The 20,042-nt window shown below is 42.8% G+C and overlaps 1 protein-coding gene across 1 annotated transcript in view; it reads left to right on the top strand.

The window, feature by feature from the left end:
• The window catches only part of LOC115102187 (semaphorin-3ab-like), a 37,713-nt gene extending 23,050 nt beyond the window's left edge, over window positions 1–14,663 (top strand). The window contains exons 9-17 of the mRNA XM_029621828.2: window positions 4,213–4,285; window positions 6,010–6,154; window positions 9,659–9,878; window positions 9,965–10,053; window positions 10,174–10,215; window positions 10,683–10,840; window positions 11,188–11,249; window positions 12,707–12,849; window positions 13,049–14,663. Of these exons, the coding sequence (XP_029477688.2) occupies window positions 4,213–4,285; window positions 6,010–6,154; window positions 9,659–9,878; window positions 9,965–10,053; window positions 10,174–10,215; window positions 10,683–10,840; window positions 11,188–11,249; window positions 12,707–12,849; window positions 13,049–13,501 (1,385 nt within the window). The 3' untranslated portion in view covers window positions 13,502–14,663. The remainder of the gene's footprint in view (window positions 1–4,212; window positions 4,286–6,009; window positions 6,155–9,658; window positions 9,879–9,964; window positions 10,054–10,173; window positions 10,216–10,682; window positions 10,841–11,187; window positions 11,250–12,706; window positions 12,850–13,048) is intronic.
• Window positions 14,664–20,042: the final 5,379 nt, after the last annotated feature.

The raw sequence follows: 20,042 nt of genomic DNA, 5'->3' as shown, positions 1-20,042 counted from the left end.
AATATTTATTTATGGTTTTTTTCACCTTTATTTAACCAGGAAGGCTAGTTGAGAACAAGTTCTCATTTACAACTGCGATCTGGCCATGATAAAGCACAGCAGTTCGACACATACAACAACACAGAGTTACACATGGAATAAACAAACATACAGTCAATAATACAGTAGAAAAAAATAAAAATCTATATACAGTGAGTGCAAATGAGGTAAGATAAGGGAGGTAAGGCAATAAATAGGCCATGGTGGCAAAGTAATTACAATATAGCAATTAGACACAGGAATGGTAGATGTGCACAAGATGAATGTGCAAGTAGAGATACTGGGGTGCAAAGGAGCAAGATAAATAAATAAATACAGAATACAGTTTGTGTTACAGGATGCAAATTTCTGCTTGAAAAAGCTAGCCTTTGCTTTCCTAACTGCCTGTGTATATTTGTTCCTAACTTCCCTGAAAGGTCCATATCAATGTCTTGTTTGTGTACATGTTCATGTGTCATATATTTGGTCAGTGGTTGATCTGTGTCATGGGGTTGGGAGGGATGGAGGACAGTGTGGGGCCATAGGAGACAGAGAGGCAGAGAGGCCTAGCTGCAGGGCAGGAGAGGCCTGCTGTAGGAGGATTGGTCATGGAGGATCAGCTCGTCTTCAGCTCTCACACTGAAATATACTACAGTGCCTTGCGAAAGTATTCGGCCCCCTTGAACTTTGCGACCTTTTGCCACATTTCAGGCTTCAAACATAAAGATATAAAACTGTATTTTTTTTGTGAAGAATCAACAACAAGTGGGACACAATCATGACGTGGAACGATATTTATTGGATATTTCAAACTTTTTTAACAAATCAAAAACTGAAAAATTGGGCGTGCAAAATTATTCAGCCCCTTTACTTTCAGTGCAGCAAACTCTCTCCAGAAGTTCAGTGAGGATCTCTGAATGATCCAATGTTGACCTAAATGACTAATGATGATAAATACAATCCACCTGTGTGTAATCAAGTCTCCGTATAAATGCACCTGCACTGTGATAGTCTCAGAGGTCCGTTAAAAGCGCAGAGAGCATCATGAAGAACAAGGAACACACCAGGCAGGTCCGAGATACTGTTGTGAAGAAGTTTAAAGCCGGATTTGGATACAAAAAAAGATTTCCCAAGCTTTAAACATCCCAAGGAGCACTGTGCAAGCGATAATATTGAAATGGAAGGAGTATCAGACTCATACAAGGAGAAGACTGATCAGAGATGCAGCCAAGAGGCCCATGATCACTCTGGATGAACTGCAGAGATCTACAGCTGAGGTGGGAGACTCTGTCCATAGGACAACAATCAGTCGTATATTGCACAAATCTGGCCTTTATGGAAGAGTGGCAAGAAGAAAGCAATTTCTTAAAGATATCCATAAAAAGTGTTGTTTAAAGTTTGCCACAAGCCACCTGGGAGACACACCAAACATGTGGAAGAAGGTGCTCTGGTCAGATGAAACCAAAATTGAACTTTTTGGCAACAATGCAAAACGTTATGTTTGGCGTAAAAGCAACACAGCTCATCACCCTGAACTTACGATCCCCACTGTCAAACATGGTGGTGGCAGCATCATGGTTTGGGCCTGCTTTTCTTCAGCAGGGACAGGGAAGATGGTTAAAATTGATGGGAAGATGGATGGAGCCAAATACAGGACCATTCTGGAAGAAAACCTGATGAGTCTGCAAAAGACCTGAGACTGGGACGGAGATTTGTCTTCCAACAAGACAATGATCCAAAACATAAAGCAAAATCTACAATGAAATGGTTCAAAAATAAACATATCCAGGTGTTAGAATGGCCAAGTCAAAGTCCAGACCTGAATCCAATCGAGAATCTGTGGAAAGAACTGAAAACTGCTGTTCACAAATGCTCTCCATCCAACCTCACTGAGCTCGAGCTGTCTTGCAAGGAGGAATGGGAAAAAAATTCAGTCTCTCGATGTGCAAAACTGATAGAGACATACCCCAAGCGACTTACAGCTGTAATCGCAGCAAAAGGTGGCGCTACAAAGTATTAACTTAAGGGGGCTGAATAATTTTGCACGCCCAATTTTTCAGTTTTTGATTTGTTAAAAAAGTTTGAAATATCCAATAAATGTCGTTCCACTTCATGATTGTGTCCCACTTGTTGTTGATTCTTCACAAAAAAAATACAGTTTTATATCTTTATGTTTGAAGCCTGAAATGTAGCAAAAGGTCGCAAAGTTCAAGGGGGCCGAATACTTTCGCAAGGCACTGTATGTATATAATACTAATATACTATGTATGTAATATGCATATTACTGACTGGGATTAGTTAGGTTGGCCCACTCAGCCGTACCACCATACCAATCAGCATTAGTCACATTTGGAGTAGGAACACATTTGTATACACACACACACACACACACACACACACACACACACACACACACACACACACACACACACACACACACACACACACACACACGCACACACACACACACACACACACACACACACACACACACACACACACACACACTTGTACACTTGTACACTTGCTCACTCGCATGCTCACACATACATACGCACACATTTCGTATGCAATGATGACTTCCACTACTGCTTGTGGGTTTGCTGACAACTGTATAATCCGATGCAGGATGCACATTATCTACCGTTGAGGCCCGTCTCCTTGCCAGACTACGTTCAGTCCTTTTTTCCGCTGCCAACTGCACTCTTTGATGGCAGAGGCCTGGCCAGGTGGAACGGTCCACATCAACATTCTGGAGGGAGGCAGGATTTATCCCACACTTCTTTAGTGATGTCTTCAGTTGGTTCTTCAGCTGCCTTTTCTGCCCAGCTGAAGAGCAATGGCCCAATTGTAGCTGTCCGTGCAGCATCTTTTGTGGCAGGCAATCCTCTGGCATCCGGATAGCATGGCTGAGCCATCTAAGCTAGTGGTGTGTGATGGACTCGTCAGTGCTCCTGCAGTTGGTTTTCTGTAGGATCTCTTGAGTGTGGAACACGATTCTGGTCACTTTCAAAATGCACACCCCACCTCTGGATTATTTTAGTTTATGAGTCTAAACCCATCTGCACTTCTGAGGGTACGGAGAAAGCAACTTCTTGGGCCGTGTGTGTTCTTCAGGGCATCATAAAAGTGTCATATCTGTCCGCACAAGATTGTATTTCTTGTGCTTTGGAGATCCACCAGTCATTTTGTAGATGTCGTAGAGCACTCTGTGCCTCCCTCCACTGAACATGCCATTGCTTTTGAGGGCTTCAGAAGTGGGGTTGTTGAGTGTGGCTTTATGTACCTTGTCTGTGCTGTGGAGGGTGGATATGTACCTTGTCTATGCTGTGGAGGGTGGATATGTACCATGTCTATGCTGTGGAGGGTGGATATGCACCTTGGCTATGCTGTGGAGGGTGGATATGTACCTTGTCTATGCTGTGGAGGGTGGATATGTACCTTGTCTATGCTGTGGAGGGTGGATATGTACCTTGTCTATGCTGTGGGGGTGGATATGCACCTTGTCTATGCTGTGGAGGGTGGATATGTACCTTGTCTATGCTGTGGGGGTGGATATGCACCTTGGCTATGCTGTGGAGGGTGGATATGTACCTTGTCTATGCTGTGGAGGGTGGATATGTACCTTGTCTATGCTGTGGGGGTGGATATGCACCTTGTCTATGCTGTGGGGGTGGATATGCACCTTGTCTATGCTGTGGGGGTGGATATGCACCTTGGCTATGCTGTGGAGGGTGGATATGTACCTTGTCTATGCTGTGGAGGGTGGATATTTACCTTGTCTATGCTGTGGAGGGTGGATATGTACCTTGTCTATGCTGTGGAGGGTGGATATGTACCTTGTCTATGCTGTGGAGGGTGGATATGTACCTTGTCTATGCTGTGGAGGGTGGATATGCACCTTGTCTATGCTGTGGAGGGTGGATATGTACCTTGTCTATGCTGTGGGGGTGGATATGCACCTTGTCTATGCTGTGGAGGGTGGATATGTACCATGTCTATGCTGTGGAGGGTGGATATGTACCTTGTCTATGCTGTGGAGGGTGGATATGTACCTTGTCTATGCTGTGGAGGGTGGATATGTACCTTGTACCCTGTCATGTCACATATTTAATAATGCAAATCAGCCCTATAATCAGTTTGACCCAAGTTTCTCACCTAATGCAACATGTATCCCTTCTCTTCTCCTTCCAGAGGACATCTTTATCCTCCATGATGGGAAGGACAAGAAGAATCCTCTGATCTACGGACTCTTTACCACATCCAGGTGATTCAGCCTGTTTGTGTGTGTGTGTGTGTGTGTGTGTGTGTGTGTGTGTGTGTGTGTGTGTGTGTGTGTGTGTGTGTGTGTGTGTGTGTGTGTGTGTGTGTGTGTGTGTGTGTGTGTGTGAGAGAGAGAGAGAGAGAGAGAGATACTGATATGCGTCAACAGTAACCTTGGGAAAATCCTCTGCATTATTATTAACAGCAGACTCGTACATTTCCTCAATGAAAACAAGGTACTGAGCAAATGTCAAATTGGCTCTTTACCAAATTACCGTACAACAGACCATGTATTCACCCTGCACACCCTAATTGACAACCAAACAAACCAAAACAAAGGCAAAGTCTTTTCATGCTTTGTTGATTTCAAAAAAGCCTTCGACTCAATGTGGCATGAGGGTATGCTATACAAATTGATGGAAAGTGGTGTTGGGGGTAAAACATACGACATTATAAAATCCATGTACATTTACATTACATTTAAGTCATTTAGCAGACGCTCTTATCCAGAGCGACTTACAAATTGGATACAAACAACAAGTGTGCGGTTAAAATTGGCAAAAAACACACACATTTCCTCACACAGGGCCGTGGGGTGAGACAGGGATGTAGCTTAAGCCTCACCCTCTTCATCATATATATCAACGAAATAAAAAAAAATTTGTCCGTTAAAATAACATCAAATTGATCATAAATACAGTGTAGACATTGTTAATGTTGTAAATGACTATCGTAGCTGGAAACGGCAGATTTTTAAAATGGAATATCTACATAGGTGTGCAGAGGCCCATTATCAGCAACCATCCCTCCTGTGTTCCAATGGCACATTGTGTTAGCTAATCCAAGTTTATCATTTGAAAAGGCTAATTGCTCATTAGAAAATAATTTTGCAATTATGTCAGCACAGCTGAAAAGTGTTGTTGATTAAAGAAGCAATAAAACTGACCTTCTTTAGACTAGTCTAGTATCTGGAGCATCAGCGTTTGTGGATTCGATTACAGGCTCAAAATGACTAGAAACAAAGAACTTTCTTCTGAAACTCGTGAGTCTATTCTTGTTCTGAGAAATGAAGGCTATTCCATGCGAGAAATTGCCAAGAAACTGAAGATCTTGTACAACGCTGTGTACTACTCCCTTCACAGAACACTGCAAACTGGCTATAACTAGAATAGAAAGAGGAGTGGGAGGCCCCGGTGCACAACTGAGCAAGAGGACAAGGCCAGCATCCTGGTGGCCTGCGGGTACTATTTAATGAAGCTGCCAGTTGCGGACTTGTGAGGCGTCTGTTTCTCATACTAGACACTCTAATGTACTTGTCCTCTTGCTCAGTTGTGCACCGGGGCCTCCCACTCCTCTTTCTATTCTGGTTAGGGCCAGTTTGCGCTGTTCTGTGAAGGGAGTAGTACACAGCGTTGTACAAGATCTTCAGTTTCCTGGCAATTTTTATTTTAAAATTATAAACTTGGATTAGCTAACACAAAGTGCCATTGGAACACAGGAGTGATGGTTGCTGATAATGGGCCTCTGTACGCCTATGTAGATATTCCATAAAAAATCTGCCTTTTCCAGCTACAGTAGTCATTTACAACATTAACAATGTCTACACTGTATTTATGATCAATTTGATGTTATTTTAACGGACAAAAAAATTGATTTTCTTTCTAAAACAGTTGACAGTTGATTGAAAGGTAATAATGACTGACACACTATCCCCTCTCTTCCCCACAGTGACGTTCTGAATGGTTCGGCGGTGTGTGTGTACCGCATGCAGGACGTGGTAAGGGCCTTCAAGGGAAACTTCTACCACAAGGAGGGACCGCAGTACAAGTGGGCTGAGTTCACAGGAAAGGTCCCCTATCCAAGACCTGGCACAGTAAGTTCTCTACTAATGAGCTGTCATTCCCTGTCCATCATTACTCACCATATTCTGATTCGTCAAGTTAAAGTGGCAAGAAAAAGTACAGTTGAAGTCAGAAGTTTATATACACCTTAGCCAAATACATTTAAACTCAGTTGTTAAACTCAATAATCCAAGTAAAAATTTCCTGTTTTAGGTCAGTTATTTTTTATTTTAAGAATGTGAAATGTCAGAATAATAGTAGAGAGAATGATTTATTTCAGCTTTTATTTCTTTCATCACATTCCCAGTAGGTCAGAAGTTTGCATACACTCAATTAGTATTTGGTAGCATTGCCTTTAAATTGTTTAACATGGGTCAAACCTTGCGGGTAGCCTGCCACAAGCTTCCCACAATAAGTTGGGTGAATTTTGGCCCATTCCTCCTGACAGGGCTGGTGTAACTGAGTCAGGTTTGTAGGCCTCCTAGCTCGTACACACTTTTTCAGTTCTGCCCACAAATTGTCTGTAGGATTGAGGTCAGGGCTTTGTGATTGCCACTCCAATACTTTAACTTTGTTGTCCTTAAGCCATTTTGCCACAACTTTGGAAGTATGCTTGGGGTCATTGTCCATTTGGAAGACCCATTTGCGACCAAGCTTTAACTTCCTGACTGATGTCTTGAGATGTTGCTTCTATATATCCACATAATTTTCTTTCCTCATGATCCCCATCTATTTTGTGAAGTGCACTAGTCCCTCCTGCAGCAAATCACCCCCATAACATGATGCTGCCACCCCCGTGCTTCATGGTTGGGATGGTGTTCTTCAGCTTGCAAGCCTCCCCCTTATTCCTCCAAACATAACAATGGTCGTTATGGCCAAACATTTCTATTTTTGTTTCATCAGCCCAGAGGACATTTCTCTAAAAAGCACAATCTTTGTCCCCATGTGCAGTTGCAAACCGTAGTCTGGCTTTTCATGGCGGTTTTGGAGCCGTGGCTTCTTCCTTGCTGAGCAGCCTTTCAGGTTATGTCGATATAGGACTCGTTTTACTGTGGATATAGATACTTTTGTACTGGTTTCCTCCAGCATCTTCACAAGGCCCTTTGCTGTTGTTCTGGGATTGATTTGCACTTTTTGCACCAAAGTACATTCCTCTCTAGGAGACAGAACGTGTATCCTTCCTGAGCGGTATGACAGCTACATGGTCCCATAGTACTTGCGTACTATTGTTTGTACAGATGAACGTGGTACCTTCAGGCGTTTGGAAAATGCTCCCAAGGATGAACCAGACTTGTGGAGGTCTACAGTTTGTTTTCTGAGGTCTTGGCTGATTTCTTTTGATTTTCCCATGATGTCAAGCAAAGAGGCACTGAGTTTGAAGGTAGGCCTTGAAATATATCTACAGGTACACCGCCAATTGACTCAAATGATGTCAATTAGCCTATCAGAAGCTTCTAAAGCCATGACATCATTTTCTGGAATTTTACAAGCTGTCTAAAGGCACAAACAACTTAGTGTATGTAAACTTCTGACCCACTGGAATTGTGATACAATGAATTATAAGTGAAATAATCTGTATGTAAACAATTGTTGGAAAAACTACTTGTGTCATGCACAAAGTAGATGTCCTAACCGACTTGCCAAAACTATAGTTTGTTAACAAGAAATGTGTGGAGTGGTTGAAAAACAAGTTTTAATGACTCTAACCTAACTGTATGTAAACTTTCGACTTCAACTGTACGTGAACCCTTTGGATTTACCTGGATTTCTGCATAAATTGGTCATCAATTTTGATCTGATCTTCATCTTAGTCACAACAATAGACAAACATACTGTGCTTATACACACAAATTATTGTATTTTTCTTGTCTATATTGAATATATAATTTAAACATTCAGTGTAGGTTGGAAAAAGTATGTGAACCCCTAGGCTAATGACTTCTCCGAAAGCTAATCGGAGTCCGGAGTCAGCTAACCTGGAGTCCAATCAATGAGACGAGATGAGATGTTGGTTAGATCTGCCTTGCCATATAAAAAACACTCACAAAATGTGAGTTTGCTATTCACAAGAAGCATTGCCTAATGTGAACCATGCCTCAAACAAAAGAGATCTCAGAAGACCCAAGATTAAGAACTGTTGCCTTGCATAAAGCTTGAAAGGGTTACAAAAGTATCTCTAAAAACCTTGATGTTCATCAGTCCCCAATAAGCAAAATTGTCTATAAATTGAGAAAGTTCAGCACTGTTGCTACTTTCCCTAAGAGTGGCCATCCTAAAAAGATGACTGCAAGAGCACAATGCAGAATGCACAATGAGGTTAGGAAGAATGCTAGAGTGTCAGCTAAAAAGATCTACAGAAATCTCTGGAACACGCTAACATCTCTGTTGACGAGTCTACAATTCCTAAAACAGTAAACAAGAATGTTGTTTATGGGAGGACACCACGAAAGAAGCCACTGCTGTCCAAAAATAATCCATTGCTGCAAGTCTGAAGTTTGGATGTTCCACAGCGTTACTGGCAAAATATTCTGTGGACAGATGAAACTACAGTTGAGTTGTTGGAAGGAACAAACAACACCATGTGTGGAGGAAAAAAGGCACAGAACACCAACATCAACAACTGTAAAGTATGGTGGAGGGAGCATCATGGTTTGGGGCTGCTTTGCTGCCTCATTGCCTTGACAGCTTGCTATCATCGACGGATAAATTAATTCTCAAGTTTATCAAGACATTTTTCAGGAGAATATTAGGCTCTCTGTGCACCAATTGAAGCTCAACAGAAATTGGGTGATGCAACAGGACAATGATCCAAAACACATAAGTAAATCAACAACAGATTGGCTTCAACAGAAGAAAATATGCCTTCTGGAGTGGCCCAGTCCTGACCTCAAACCGATTGAGATGCTGTGGCATGACCTCAAGAGAGCAGTTCACACCAGACATTCCAAGAATATCACTGAACTGAAACAGTTTTGTAAAGAGAAATGGTCCAAAATTCCTCCTGAACATTGTGCAGGTCTGATCTGCAACTACAGAAAATGTTTGGTTGAGGTTATTGCTGCTAAAGGAGGGTCAACCAGTTATTGAATCCAAGGTTTCACTTTTTCCACCCTGCACTATAAATGTTTACACGGTGTGTTCAATAAAGACATGAAAGCATGTTATTGTTTTTGTGTTAGTTTAAGCAGACTGTGTTTGTCTATTTGTTTTAACCTAGATGAAGATCAGATCAAATTTTATGACCAATTTATTCAGAAATCCAGGTATTTCCAAAGGGTTCACATACTTTTTCTTGCCACTGTATACTGAATGTAGCTGGGAACGAGGCTCTCTACCAGTCAAAATTAAGGAATACAAGCACTATCTTTGACCCAACTCAAGCTCAACAAATATTCTAGTCCAAAGGCACAACTTTTTACAACTCTTCTCAACCTTAACTTGATCCCAACTTTAACCATGTTTTGCCCAACTCTTTCCATTTCATTGAATGCTTGATGCCAATGCAGCTCTCCCTATCTCTCTCCCTCTTCCTTCAGTGTCCCAGCAGTACATACGGTAGCTACAGCTCCACCCGGGAGTACCCTGATGACGTCATCTTCTTCAGCCGTACCCACCCTCTGCTGCAGGAAGCAGTGCTGCCGCAGGGAGGGCGCCCTCTGTTGGTCAGGGTGGGAGTGCACTACAAATTCAGCCGACTGCTCGTGGACCGAGTAGAGGCAGTGGACGGACAGTATGACGTCCTGTTCATTGGCACAGGTGTGGGGATAGGTTTTGTGTATGTGTGCGTGCACGTGAGTGTGTGTTTGAGTACAGTACAAGCAGGAGTGTCCTCTGTGTTGCAGACTCAGGCCAGGTGCTGAAGTCTATCCCCCTCCCTAAAGAACACGGTGTCACCCAGGAGGTCACCCTGGAGCAGCTGCAGGTCTTCCAGGTACAAGTTTGTTGTATCCTTACTTTGACAAATCTGTAGTTTTAGATCATTTTTTGACATATCTGTAGTTTCTTCTGTTGTCTGGTTTACCCTAACACCTTTTCCCCTCTCCCACCACAGCACAAGTCACCTGTGACTACCATGACACTGTCCAAGAAAAAGGTAAGAATGATGCACATATACCCTCCCCCAAACACACACAAAGCTCCCCATCTTATATCTCCAAGAAGTGCTTAATCACTGGTTGCTGTGGTAACCACAGAGCGTTGAGGAATCCCACTGGCTACAGACGTCAATCCAACGTCTATTCCATGTTAGTTCAAAGTAATTTAATTGAAATGACATGGAAACAACCAGTTTTTGCCTAGTGGGCTGGTGCACATTGAGATGGTGAATCTACATAAACACACGTAAACATGCTCTGTAGCAGTCAGTCTCAGTCGTGTGTGAATTTGGAAAATGTGAATCATCGAAAGCATAATTCCTGAAATAACTGACGGTTGTGGCATTTGCTCTCTCAGCCATTTTATAATGATGTGTTTTTCTTCTGTTTTCTTTTTTTTTTTTTTGTGTGTGTGTGTGTGTGTGTGTGTGTGTGTGTGTGTGTGTGTGTGTGTGTGTGACTACAGCAGTGGCTGTTTGTGGGTTCTGCGGAGGGTGTGGCCCAGTTGGCTCTGTTCCAGTGTGAGCTGTACGGCCAGGCCTGCACTGAATGCTGTCTGGCCAGAGATCCCTACTGCACCTGGGACGGACACGCCTGCAGCCCCTTCAAGCCCATTGCACGCAGGTGGACACGCTTAGCTCACACGCAACCCAGACCCAACACTTACTGTATATCTAGCTAGCACTTCACACAGTTACAGTATAGAACTACAGTATAAACTAAACATGAATAAACATGCTGTTAAAATAGAGAGGAAAATAAAGTTGTAAGTTTAAGTCTATGACATGCCAGCTCACTCTCATATACCCAGTACCCACTCATCCAATACATGTCTATGTAGCTATAGGCCTGCCCTACTCATAAATGCTCACATTTAGTGCATACTCTTATCTAACATTTACATTTAAGTCATTTAGCAGACGCTCTTATCCAAATAACATTATGTATTTTTTGGTTTCCTCTCACCGAAGGAGGAACGCTCGCCAGGTTGGTGATGAGGAGGACCCTCTGACACAGTGTGTCAGACAGGGAGGTGAGCAGAGACTGTCAGAAGCCGCAACCCCACAGACATACAGTACCAGTCAAAAAGTTTGGACACACCTACTCATTCAAGGGTTTTTCCTTTATTTGCACTATTTCCTACAGTGTATAATAATAGGGAAGTCATCAAAACTATGAAATAACACACATGGAATCATGTAGTAACCAAAAAAGTGTTAAATAAATCCAAATATATTTGCCTTTATGACAGGCATTCTCTCAACCAGCTTCAAGAGGAATGCTTTATCAACCGTCTTGAAGGAGTTCCTATATATGCTGAGCACAGCGGTCAAACTCATCCCGAATCATCTCAATTGGTTTGAGGTTGGGTGATTGTGAAGGCCAGGACATCTGATGCAGCACTCCATCACTCTCCTTCGTGGTCAAATAGCCCTTACACAGCCTGTAAAGTGTGTTTTGGGTCATTGTCCTTTTGAAAAATGAATGATAGTCCCACTAAGTGCAAACTAGATGGGATGGTGTATCATTGCAGAATGCTGTGGTAGCCATACTGGTTAAGTGTGCCTTGAATTCTAAACAAATCACTGACAGTGTCACCAGCAAAGCACCCCCACACTATCACAACTCCATGCTTCACGGTGGGAACCACACATGCGGGGATCATCCATTCACTTACACTCTACTCTGCATCTCACAAAGACATGGCGGTTGGAACCAAAAATCTCAAATTTGGAGTCATCAGACTAAAGGACAGATTTCCACCGGTCTCATGTCCATTGCTCATGTTTCTTGGCTCAAGCAAGTCTCTTCTTCTTATTAAGAAGTAACTCTGGGTCTTCTTTTCCTGTGGAGGTCCTCATGAAAGCCAGTTTCATCATAGCACTTGATGGTTTTTGCAACTGCACTTGAAGAAACTTTCAAAGTTCTTGAAATTTTCCGCATTGACTGACATTCATGTCTTAAAGGAATGATGGACTATCGTTTCTCTTTTCTTATTTGAGCTGTTCTTGCCATAGTATGGACTTGGTCTTTTACCAAATAGGGTTATCTTCTGTATACCACCCCTACCTTGTTACAACTTTACTGATAGGCTGTAACGCATTAAGAAGGAAAGAAATTCCACAAATGAACTTTTAACAAGGCACACCTGTTAATTTAAATGCATTCCAGGTGACTACCTCATGAAGCTGGTTGAGAGAATGCCAAGAGTGTGCAAAGCAGTCATCAAAGCAAAGGGTGGCTACTTTTATGAATCTCAAATATAAAATTTACTTTGATTTGTTTAACACTTTTTCGGTTACTACATGATTCCATGTGTGTTATTTCATAGTTTTGATGTCTTCACTATTATTCCACAATGTAGAAAATAGTACAAATAAAGAAAATCCCTTGAATGAGTAGGTGTTCAAACTTTTGACTGGTAATGCATACTAGCTTGGGTTTCTATATAGAGCAGACCTTGTGACAATTTTCTCTGTCTCTGTTCAGCTGGTCTGCAGGTGAAAGCAGAGCAGAAGATGATGATGGTTGCCGAGGGTAACAGCACCTATCTGGAGTGCATGCCCAAATCCAGACATGCAGCCGTCACCTGGTACATACAAGCAGGAGAGAACAGCCCTGAGCTGCATCAGGTACATGCTGACACACAGGCAGTTACACACACACTCACACACACACACACACACACACACACACACACACACACACACTCATACACACACTCATACACACACACACACACACACACACACACACACACACACACACACACACACACACACACACACACACAAGCTGGCCTACACACTCACACTTCTCTCTGTGTTGCAGTTGCAGTCAGGAGAGCAGCTGGTGGTGATTGAGAGAGGTGTTCTGATCCGTCAGGCCGAGACGGGCCACTCTGGCGTGTACCACTGTCAACTGGAGGAGCATGGCTTCCGTTGGACTGCCGTCACCATCCGTCTGAGTGTGTGGAGCCCCTCCCGTGCCCTCTCCTGGTCCCCTAACAACCCCAACCCAAGCCCAGATGCCTTCCAGCCTTGGTACCAGGACGTCATGGCCCTCATCCATCCCAACAGCCTGGAGAAGCACTGTCAGAGGCTGGGCTTCCGACAACGCCGGAACCGCAACCGCGACCAGGATCAGACCAAGGACACCAACCGCAAGACAGGGGACGGCCCCAGGGGCGAGAGGCACAAACATGGAGGCCGAGGTGGAGGTGGAGGAGGAGGTGGGAGGAAGAGCAGGAGCAAACCCCAGCAGAGGTCTCCACGAAGTGCTTAGATGCTCTACTGCCTAGAACATGCTTTCTTCTGACTTACACCCTCAAACACTGTCTCACTTTCTCAAAGACACACACACACACTTACAAAAACACATATTCATGTAGATTGGGGACATAGGAGGTTCAGTGTGGGCTGGACTCAGAAATGTGAATGTGGTTGCGTAGCGTGTTGTATGAAGGATGCACAGCATGTCCAAGAGACTGGTGAGGAATATATTAAGGCATGAAGAGGACCTGGAAGAATGTGGTGTCTCATAAGACCCACTATGTGAACTTGTCTGAGGAACTGACTGGGTCTAATGTACAGAGGAGGTGAAGCTAGCTGGAATCTGTCCCAACGAAAGACAGAGAGGGAGTCAAAAGGACTCGAGCACGTGAGAGAGACTTATGTGTCTCTGAGGCACAACATTTGTGATTTGTCTTTGATGTTTAATGTAAAAAGAAATCTTATTTAACTATGTGTCGTATTTATTTATGTTTTGAATAAAAAGGTTTGTTTCAGTAGTTGTATAAGGTCAGTTTTATTTAGTAAATGCTCTGTGGTGTTCATCAGGCTTTCAACTCAAGCTTGACTCCACATAACTGGCATCATTGATGCTGGGTGTGTTTGACATTAGTGCATCAGTGGAATTAAAAGGGGGAAATCTGAGTCAAACTTGCAAGACTGCCAAAATGAAATGCAGCAAAGCTAAAGCACTTCTAATGCTGTAGGAAAATAAACTTTAGTTTTAGGTTCTGGAGCAGCTGCATAAAAGCAGAGAGAGACAGAGACATTTTTAATGTTGTCAGACTTCTTTACTGAGCAATGTCCTCGCGGCGCGCGCGCGCGTGTGTGTGTGTGTGTGTGTGTGCGTGTGCGTGTGCGTGTGCGTGTGCGTGTGTGTGTGTACTTTATTCACTACCTTAAAGTATGATGGAAAGTATTTTATAATGAAACATGTAATGTTGATGCTTTCCTCAAAGACCTTGTTCAGATCCTTCCCTGATTCATTATGCGCTCATGTATTTCATTGTCTAGCGTATATTTATATCTCTGTGCCAATATTTATTTCATGTGATTTTCCAAATTGACTTTAAAATTAAATCAAATGTTTTCAATTGATCTCTCCCAAGTTAAGGAGACACCCAATGTAAATATTAAATTCTGCCAGTATGTTTTCATACGTTTCCTTTTTGTGCTATAGGAAGCCTGTCAATCAACAAAAGGAGACATACACGCACACATGCATTGCATTCGGAAAGTATTCAAACCCCTTGACTTTTTCCACATTTTGTTATGATACAGCCTTACTCAAAAATGGATAAACAACTGTTTACAGATCAAAAATCTACACACAATACCCCATAATGACAAAGCAAAAACAGGTTTTTAGATTTATTTTCTAATTTATTACAAATAAAAAACAGAAATACCTTATTTACATAAATACATAAGACCCGTTGCTATGAGACTCGAAATTGAGCTTAGGTACATCCTGTTTCCATTGATCATCCTTGAGATGTTTCTACAACTTGATTGGAGTCCACCTGTAGTAGATTCAATTGATTGGACATGATATGGAAACGCACACACCTGTCTATATGAGGTCCGACAGTTGACAATGCATGTCAGAGCAAAAACCAAGCTATCATGGTGAAGGAATTGTCCTTAGAGCTCCGAGACAGGATTGTGTCAAGGCACAGATCTGGGGAAGGGTACAAAAAATGTCTGCAGCATTGAAGGTCCCCAAGAACACAGTGGCCTCCATCATTCTTAAATGGAAGAAGTTTGGAACCACCAAGACTCTTCCTAGAAGGAGGTGACCAAGAACCCGATGGTCATTCTGACAGAGATCCAGAGTTCCTCTGTGGAGATGGGAGAACCTTCCAGAAGGACAACCATCTCTGCAGCACTCCACTAATCAGGCCTTTATGGTAGAATGGCCAGATGGAAGCCCACTTGGAGTTTGCCAAAAGGCACCTAAAGGACTCTCAAACCATGAGAAACATGATTCTCTGGTCTGATGAAACCAAGATTTAACTTTTTGGCCTGAATGAGAAGTGTCACGTCTGGAGGTAACCTGGCGCCATCCCTATGGTGAAGCATGGTAGCGGCAGCATCATGCTCTAGAGATGTTTTTCAGAGGCAGGGACTGGGAGACTAGTCAGGATCGAGGGAAAGATGATCGGAGCATGATACAGAGAGATCCTTGATGAAAACCTGCTCCAGAACGCTCAGGACCTCAAACTGGGGCAAAGGTTCACCTTCCAAAAGGACAACGACCCCAAGCACACAGCCAAGACAACGCAAGAGTGGCTTCAGGACAAGTCTCTGAATGTCCTTGAGTGGGCCAGCCAGAGCCTGGACTTGAACCGGATCAAACATCTCTGGAGAGACCTGAAAATAGCTGTGCAGCAATGCTCCCCATCCAACCTGACAGAGCTTGAGAGGATCTGCAGAGAAGCATGGGAAAATCCCCCCAAATACAAGTGTGTCAAACTTGTAGCGTCATCCCCAAGAAGACTCAAGGCTGAAATCGCTGCCAAAGGTGCTTCAACAAAGTACTGAGTAAAGGATCTGAATTACTTACAGTACCAGTCAAAAGTTTGGACACACTTACTCATGCAAAGATTTTTCTTTATTTTTACTATTTCCTACATTGTAGAATAAAACTATGAAATTACACAACAGGAATCATGTAGTAACCAAAAAAGTGTTCAACAAATCAAAATATATATATTTTACTAGGCAAGTCAGTTAAGAACAAATTCTTATTTTCAATGACAGCCTAGGAACAGTGGGTTAACTGCCTGTTCAAGGGCAGAACGACAGATTTTGTACCTTGTCAGCTCGGGGATTTGAACTTGCAACCTTTCGGTTACTAGTCCAATGCTCTAACCACTAGGCTACCCCACTCTTTGCCTTGATAACAGCTTTGCACACACTTGGCATTCTCTCAACCAGTTTCACCTGGAATGCTTTCCCAACAGTCTTGAAAGAGTTCCCACATATGCTGATAACTTGTTGGCTGCTTTTCCTTCACTCTGCGGTCCGACTCATCCCAAACCATCTCAATTGGGTTGAGTTTGGGTGATTGTACAGGCCCGGTCATCTGATGCTGCACTCCATCAATCTCCTTCTTTTGTCAAATAACCCTTACACAGCCTGGAGGTGTGTTGGGTCATTGTCCTGTTGAAAAACAACTGATAGTCCTGCTAAGCGCAAACCTGATGTGAGGGCGTATAGCTGCAGAATGATGTGGTAGTCATGCTGGTTAAGTGTGCCTTGAATTCTAAATAAATCACTGACAGTTTTACCAGCAAAGCAGCACCACACCATCACATCTCCTCCTCCATGCTTCACAGTGGGAACCACACATGTGGAAATCATCCGTTCACCTACTCTGCATCTCACAAAGACACCATGGTTGGAAACAAAAATCTAAAATTTGGACTCAGACTAAAGGACAGATTTCCACCTGTCTCATGTCAATTTCTCATGTTTCTTGGCCCAAGCAAGTCTCTTCTTCTTATTGGTGTCCTTTAGTAGAGGTTTCTTTGCAGCAATTTGACCATGAAGGCCTGATTCATGCAGTCTCCTCTGAACAGTTGATGTTGAGATGTGTCTGTTACTTGAGCTCTGTGAAGCATTTATTTGGGCTGCAATTTCTGAGGCTGGTAACTCTAATGAACTTATCCTCTGCAGCAGAGGTAGGTAACTGGGTCTTCCTTTCCTGTGGGGGTCCTCATGAGAGCCAGTTTTGTTTTAGTGCTTGATGTTTTTTGCAACTGCACTTGAAGAAACTTTCAAAGTTCTTGAAATTTTCCGCATTGACTGACCTCTATGTGTTAAAGTAATAATAGACTGTTTCTCTTTACTCATTTCAGCTGTTCTTGCCATAATATGAATGTGTCTTTTACCAAATAGGGCTATCTTCTGTATACCACCCCTACCTTGTCAGAACACAACTGGTTGGCTCAAACACATTAAGAAGAAAATAAATTAACTTTTAACAAGGCACACCTGTTAATTGAAATGCATTCCAGGTGACTACCTTGTGAATTTGGTTGAGAGAATGCCAAGAGTGTGCAAAGCTGTCATCAAGGCAAAGGGTGGCTACTTTGAAGAATCTCAAATATAACATTTATTTTGAGTTGTTTAGCACTTTTTTGGTTACTACATGATTCCATGTGTGTTATTTCATAGTTTGATGTCTTCACAACTACACAGTAATAAGGCTGTAATGTAACAAAATGTGGAAAAAGTGAAGGGGTCTGATTACTTCCGAATGCACTGTACACGCACATAGCGTGCGGACACATGATAGATCTGAAGGATTTATATCATCCAATTTTATTAGTCCACATACACATTATCCATCATCGACTACTCACATTCCAATATTGTTCAATGCAAAATAATGCATTTGACATTATTCTGCTGTAAATCCACAAACATACAAAACATTAAGAACACCTTCCTAATATTGCTCTCAGAACAGCCCTTTATTTGTTGGGGCATGGACTCTACAATGTGTTGAAAGTGTTCCACAGTGCTTCCCACGGTTGTGTCAAGTTGGCTGGATGTTCTTTAGGTGGTGGACCATTCTTGATACACACGGGAAAATGTTGAGGGCTAAAAACCCAGCTGCGTTTCAGTTCTTGACACTCAATATCATGCCACAAGGCAAGACCCAGATGCAGACACAGGAGGCAGATGGTTGGAGTCTTACAATGTTTATTAATCCAAAGGGGTAGGCAAGAGAATGGTCGTGGACAGGCAAAAACGTCAAAACCAGATCAGAGTCCAGGAGGTACAGAGTGGCAGACAGGCACGTGTTCAAGGCAGGCAGACTGGTCAGGCAGGCCAAGGTCCAGAAACAGGCAAGGGTCAAAACCGGGAGGACTAGAAAAAGGAGAATGCAAAAAGCAGGAGAATGGGAAAAACACTGTTTGACATGGAAACATACAAGACAAACTGGCACAGAGAGACAGGAAACACAGGGATAAATACACTGGGGAAAACAAGCAACATCTTGAGGGGGTGGAGACAATAACGAGGACAGGTGAAACTGATCAGGGTGTAACACTCATACCGGTGCGCCTGGCACCTACCACCATACTCCGTTCAAAGGCACTTAAATATTTAGTCTTGCCAATTCACCCTCTGAACAGCACACATAAACAATCCATGTCTCAAGACTTCAAAATCCTTCTTTAACCTGCCTCCTCCCCTTCATCTACACTGATTGAAATGTATTTATCGGGTGACATGAGTAAGGGATCATAACTTTCACCTGGTCAGTCTGTCATAGAACGTTCCTAATGTTTTGTACACTCAGTGTATAACATGAGTACATAAATAATGAAATAGCAAAGTGGGTCTTACAAACAAGATATCCCATTAGGTCTGAACTGAACAAAGGAAACCACACATTAAAACATTTTCAGTGCATTGTGTTGTTGGGATGGTCATGGTTATGTTTGGGCGGATCTCAATCACCATGGTTCAGATGTGGTTGAACCTGCTCTCTGTCACGTTTGCGGTCTGTAAGCTGTTCCCACACAGGACACCACATGGCTCAGGGCCTTTAGGTCTCCTCACGTCCAACTGAGGCTTCATCTTAAATGGTGGTGAGATAGCGTTTAAATATATGGTTTGTATATTGTGTGTGTTTCCCTAGATACTGGTGTCCTATAAAACAAATAAACAGATGAACGTACAATTGACAATGTTGGCTGTTGGCTCACACATTATTTATGTGTGAAGAATTACCTCAGAGTCCTTGAGCACTGTGAGTTAGCCCTTGTAGGTTAGGGTTATAGCTGTGAAGACATATATCCCCAGGGATAGTCTGTGTTCTGTATCTGCTCTGCCTCTGCCATCTTGAACATCACAAGATTGTGGCAGAGAGGCGCATGGGTGGGACTCTCTCAGCACAGCTTACACATTCATGGCCATGTGGCAAATACTGTAGCTCGGTGACATCAGAAGTGATGGGCAATGGTCTCTGTCTCCCTCTGTGGGGAAGAGAGATAACTGCATGTGTAACAGTATAGACTTTACGTCCGTCCCCTCGCCCTGACCTGGGAGCAAAAAGATGAAGGCACTGGAGGCAAAGCTCATAAGTACACCACAGGAGGTTGGTGGCACCTTAATTGGGGAGAACAGGCTCGTGTTAACGGCTGGAGCGGAATCAGTTGAATGGTATCAAATACATCACACACTTGGTTTCTATGTGTTTGATGCCATTCCATTTGCGCTGTTCGGGCCATTATTGTAAGCTGTTCCCCCCTCAGAAGCCTCCTCAGATATGATTTACAGTGTTTGATTAAATTCCATTTAATACAACTTCATTCTGAAATTATTCAGTAATTACAATTATTATGGGTTTTATTATATTTATGAAACATCACTGTTAGGGTTGCGTAAATTCAAATCTGGTATCAGGATAAATATAACGAGTCACCGATTTTATACTATATATTTTTTATTAGCTAAGTAATAAATGGCAAATGCAACTTTCGTATATACGGGCTCACTGTAATACCACGCAGGGC

The sequence above is a fragment of the Oncorhynchus nerka genome, linkage group LG20 (assembly GCF_034236695.1).
Source record: "Oncorhynchus nerka isolate Pitt River linkage group LG20, Oner_Uvic_2.0, whole genome shotgun sequence".
NCBI lineage: Eukaryota > Metazoa > Chordata > Actinopteri > Salmoniformes > Salmonidae > Oncorhynchus > Oncorhynchus nerka.
This window is presented reverse-complemented; position numbering and strand designations above follow the sequence as displayed.